The 5118-nt window shown below is 41.3% G+C and overlaps 1 protein-coding gene across 1 annotated transcript in view; it reads left to right on the top strand.

Moving 5' to 3' along the window:
• The window catches only part of LOC106875880 (nucleoside diphosphate kinase 7), a 12636-nt gene that overhangs the window by 5167 nt on the left and 2351 nt on the right, over positions 1-5118 (top strand). The window contains exons 4-7 of the mRNA XM_014924180.2: positions 1616-1986; positions 2550-2704; positions 3009-3158; positions 4635-4870. Coding sequence (XP_014779666.1) covers positions 1616-1986; positions 2550-2704; positions 3009-3158; positions 4635-4870 — 912 coding nt within the window. The remainder of the gene's footprint in view (positions 1-1615; positions 1987-2549; positions 2705-3008; positions 3159-4634; positions 4871-5118) is intronic.

Here is a 5118-nt window from a genome sequence, read left to right as displayed (position 1 = left end):
ACTGCTTTTGTTTCAACTAATTTTGAAAATAATGAAGAATTTAGTAAAATAACTGTCACTATTATGCTGGTGTTTGGAATATAAACATGAAATTCTGTGGCAAGGTTTTAGTTTTGATCATGTTAACCCTTCTGTTACTATGTTTCTGTTGAAATATAATCTCTTTATGTCAATTAATTTTTGAAATAATGAAAAATTTATCAAGATAACTTTGAAACATAAATTAACATGAAATTTCAAAAAGGTTTCAAATTAAATCACCACAAAATGGTGTCTGTATCATAGAGCCAGGGGTGGTTTCAAGTTGGTGTCAAAAACATTAGAGATTTTTGTTTTGTTTTAATCTAGTTTTGTTTTAATCAATATCTTCTCTTGTTATTGTGATTTGATTCATACATGATTGACCCAGCATCCATATTGATGAGTTAATTGATATTTCATAAATCTTATTTAACATATGTGGGACAGTGATAACCTAATATAGCCAATTTTACTTCATTAACAGGTTGTATTAGTATGTATTGTTAGGTATAAGGCAGTGAGCTGATAGAATCATTAACATGCTGGACACAATGCTTTTGTTTGTCTTTACATTCATCATCATCATCGTTCAACATCCGCTTTCCATGCTGGCATGGGTTGGACGGTTTGACTGGGGACTGGCAAGCCAGAAGGCTGTACCAGGCTCTAATCTGACCTGGCAAGGTTTCAACAGCTGGGTGCCCTTCCTAAGGCCAACCACTCTGAGAGTGTAGTGGGTGCTTTTTATGTGCCACCGGCATGAGGGCCAGTCAGGAGGTACTGGCATTGACCACGACTTTTTACGTGCCACCGGCATGGGAGCCAGTCAGGCAGCACTGGCAACGAACAGGCTTGAATGGTTCTTTTCACATGCTGCCAGCACAGGACCAGTCAGCCAGCACTGGCATCAACGTCAGCCAGCACTGGCATCAACCTGAGTTCAAATTTTGCTGAGGTTGGGGGTTGATGTAATCGACTTACTCCCTCCCCAGAAATTGCTGGCCTTGTGCTAACATTTGAAACCAATATGTAAAAGGCACTGGCACCAGTGGATTTAACATGGCTACGTTAAATCCACTGGTGTTGGTGCCATGTAAAAAGCAACCAGTACACTCTGTAAAGTAGTTGGAGTTAGGAAGGGTATCTGGCCATAGAAACCATGTCAAAATGGACAATGGTGACTTGTGAAACCCCTGGCCTTACCAGATCCTTTCAAACTGTCCTACCCATGCCAGAATGGAAAATAGATGTTAAATGATGATGATGATGATGAAACTGCATACCTGTGAGCCAGTGATTGCTGAATATTGAGAGTGAATTCCTCCCAATTAGGGAGATGGTCTTCATTTGGATGTGGTTCATTATGTCCGTGTGTGTGTAGCATTATCACTGTCCCACTTATGTGAACAGTGATCTAATGTAGGTCACACCTTGGCTCTAGGCAGTATTATCAGTTCATCTGTTGTTTGTGACAATGATGAAGGACATCACATGGGAGAAGATGGGACATGGTGTGTTTGGCCATGACCAGTTAGGTTGGGCACTGGTGTTCTGTTAGGACTGAAGGCATGGAATTAGTTCTAGACTTGTGTAGTTCACATTTTCTTTCTACCCCTGCAATCCTAACAGCAAGTACCCTGTAACTGATGGCTATTTAGCATGCAATGTTAAGTCTAGTGCTTTCAATGGCTGGTTGGAAAGCAAACTTTTCGACCAGACATGTTTGCACCTATCCAAAATATTTTCTGATATTTTCTTGGTGACACGACACTTTTTTTTGTTTTCTTTTTCCTTTTCTTTCAGAACTCTTGGCTTGCTGAATTCGAAAGCTGTTCCGAAAATGGGAGAAATGCTTGAATTTATTCAGAATAAAGGATTAAAGATAACAAAGATGAAGATGTGTGTGCTGACGCGAGCAGAAGCTGCAGAATTTTGTGTCGGTTATAAGGACAAAGAATTTTACCTGTAAATTTCAAATCGCATTTATACAACTATTCATTCTCTTTTTATTTAGTGTTTTTTTTTTTGTCTTCTTCTAACCAACTTAAGAAAGCAATCACTGCTGGAAACAAAGCAATCACTGCTGGAAACAAAGCAATCACTGCTGAGCCTGATTGTCTGCAGCTCAAGTGTCTGAACGGAGTGGCAGAATTGGTAAAATGGTAGACAAAATATTTTATGGTATTTAGTTAATTGCAGTCGTGGCAGATATCAGTGTCAAGCAAATGGCACCTGTGCCAGTAACATGTAAAAGCACCCATTACACTCTCGGAGTGGTTGGTGTTAGGAAGGGCATCCAGCTGTAGAAAACCATGCCACATCGGTTTCAAAGTGATGAACATATTTTGACAAATTAAATTTACATGTTGAAGTGAATCTAATGGTTTTTCTGTGTTTTTAAATGGCTTATAAACACCTTCCATGCTGCAATTGTTTTTGTTTCAGCACACGATCTCAGATCACATTATTTGCTATGCAAGTACATCTCTGTAATTAATTCATTTATTTTCCCATTTATTGATTGGCAGCAAGTTGATAGATAACATGACATCTGGTCCTGTAGTGGCTCTGGAATTATTGGGAGATGATGCCATATGTGCCTGGTTAAGAGCGATAGGTCCTGAAAATGCAGAAGAGGCTGTTGCAAGTGCTCCACTGACTGTAGCTTCTCAGTTTGGTGAAGGTATGTTGAATAGTCACCACCACCACCACCACCACCATCATCAGTATTGTTTTAACGTCCACTTTTCTATGCTTGCGCTGGTTGGGTAGAATTCATTGAAGCAGATGTACAACCGGATACCCTTCCTGTTACCAACCCTCACTGTTTCCCAGCAAGGTAACATATCCTCAGGTGTGTTTTTCACAGAATACTGGAAATGAATGACAGTGGTAGTGGTGGTGGCGGCAGCGATGATGATGATGATGATATTAATTTAGTTTATGAGATGAATTTAATATTTAATAAGATTCTATATATTTCCCAGCTAATCTCTGCTATGGACCAAGATGTGCCGGTGAAGCAGCACAGCAGCTAGAATTTTTCTTCCCAACTTCTGGTGGTATTATTCGTAGGAACTCTGTTGTCCTGGAAGATTGTACCTGTTGCGTGGTCAAACCACATGCTGTCCTCAGTGGTGAGTTTGTTTCTTTAGATTTCCATTTTGTTTTTCTTTTTTGATGAATTTGGTTACTGTGGGAATGAAATAAATTCTTATGAAGCTGATCATCATCATCGTTTAACGTCCACTTTCCATGCTAGCATGGGTTGGACGATTTGACTGAGGACTGGTGAACCAGATGGCTACACCAGGCTCCAATCTGATTTGGCAGAGTTTCTACAGCTGGATGCCCTTCCTAGCGCCAACCACTCCGAGAGTGTAGTGGGTGCTTTTACGCGCCAGCGGCACGAAGGCCAGTCAGGCGGTACTGGCAACGGCCATGCTCAAAATGGTGTATTTTACGTGCCACCTGCACAGAGCCAGTCCAGTGGCACTGGCAACGATCTTGCTTGAATGTCTTTTCACGTGCCAGGAAGGCGACACTGGGCACAGGTGCCATAACGATTTCGCTTTTGCTGATCTGAAACATAACTCATAAAAACATCAAGCCAACAAGGGATCCTCTACATGGTGTCTCAGTGGAATTTGAACTCAGAAACTAAAGGGTTGGAAGAAATGCCACCGAGCATTTTGTCCAATGTCTCAATGATTCCACCAGACATAAAGTCCAATGTCCAGTGTCTCAATGATTCTGCCAGCTTAAGACATAAAGTCGAACATTCGAGGCAGGAAACAGTCAACGAAATTGACCCCAATATTTCTAACGTTTCTGCCAGCTTGCCACCTTATTTTGTTCTTCTGCTGAGGGAGCAGGGAAGGGATAAAAATTGTGATGATGAAGTGTCTGGGTGAATCCTCAAGGTATGAGGTGAGAAGTGAATGGGGGTAGAAAAACCAGGAGTGTGGGTGAATAAATGTTACAAAAGTGTATGGAAGAATTGATGAGGTGTGTGTGAAAATAATGAATGAAGAATTAGTGTTTGTTTATCATGCTGGCATGGGTTGGACAGTCAGAGAGGTGCCCAGGCTCCATTGTCTGTTTTGGCATGGTCTTTTTATGACTAGATGCCCTTCCTAATGCCAACCACTTTACAGAGTGTACTGGGTGCTTTTTACATAGCACCAGCATAGGTGCTTAATATGTGGCACTGGCACGGGTGCCGATTATGTCGCACTGGCACAAGTGCCTCTTACATGGTTCTAGTATGGATGTTCCTTACTTGTTACTGACATGGGTGCCACTTACTTGGTACCGGTACAAGCACTAGCGTAACTAGGGGTGGAGGCGGTAGGGTCAGCACTTTTGGGTCTGCTGTAGGCAATATGTGTTTTTTGTGGGGTCCGAGAGCTACGCTAGTGGGTATGAATGCCTTTTTACATGACATCAGCATGGGTGTTTTAGGTATGGTACTGGCACAGGTGCCTTTTATGTGGTGAATGTAGCGAAAGGTAGATACAGGGTGGACGAATAAGTAAATAGTTAAATAAATTCATGTGATCTTTGTTTGAATTAAACTGAAAATCTTTCTTTGTATTTGGTTTTTAATTCAGGGCTTGCTCCTAAAATCATAAAAGCAATAACAGATGCTGGTTTTGAAATAACTGCGATCCAGATGTTTCACTTGGAACGAGTCTGTGCTGAAGAATTCCTCGAAGTGTACAAAGGAGTTGTGCCAGAATATCCATCGATGGTCACTGAACTGACCAGTGGACCATGTGTGGCTATTGCTCTGCGGGCAAAAGATGCTCCGAAGGCCTTCCGGGAAATGACTGGTCCTGCTGATCCTGTAAGTTACTTCAGTTCCTGTCTTTCCTAAAAGAGTGTTTTATGCTGTTTTTCGTAGACTTTTAGTCACAGGCATGTTTGTAGGGTTAAACAGGTAACCATATGGTATTTGGGTTCAACCACATTGTGTGGAACCTTGGGCAAGGGTCTTCTATTATAACCAAGCCTGACTAAAGCCTTGTGAGTGACTTTGCGAGATAGAAACTGTGTGGAAGCCCATATTATATATATATATATATATATATATAT

The sequence above is a fragment of the Octopus bimaculoides genome, chromosome 3 (assembly GCF_001194135.2).
Source record: "Octopus bimaculoides isolate UCB-OBI-ISO-001 chromosome 3, ASM119413v2, whole genome shotgun sequence".
Classification (NCBI taxonomy): domain Eukaryota; kingdom Metazoa; phylum Mollusca; class Cephalopoda; order Octopoda; family Octopodidae; genus Octopus; species Octopus bimaculoides.
This window is presented reverse-complemented; position numbering and strand designations above follow the sequence as displayed.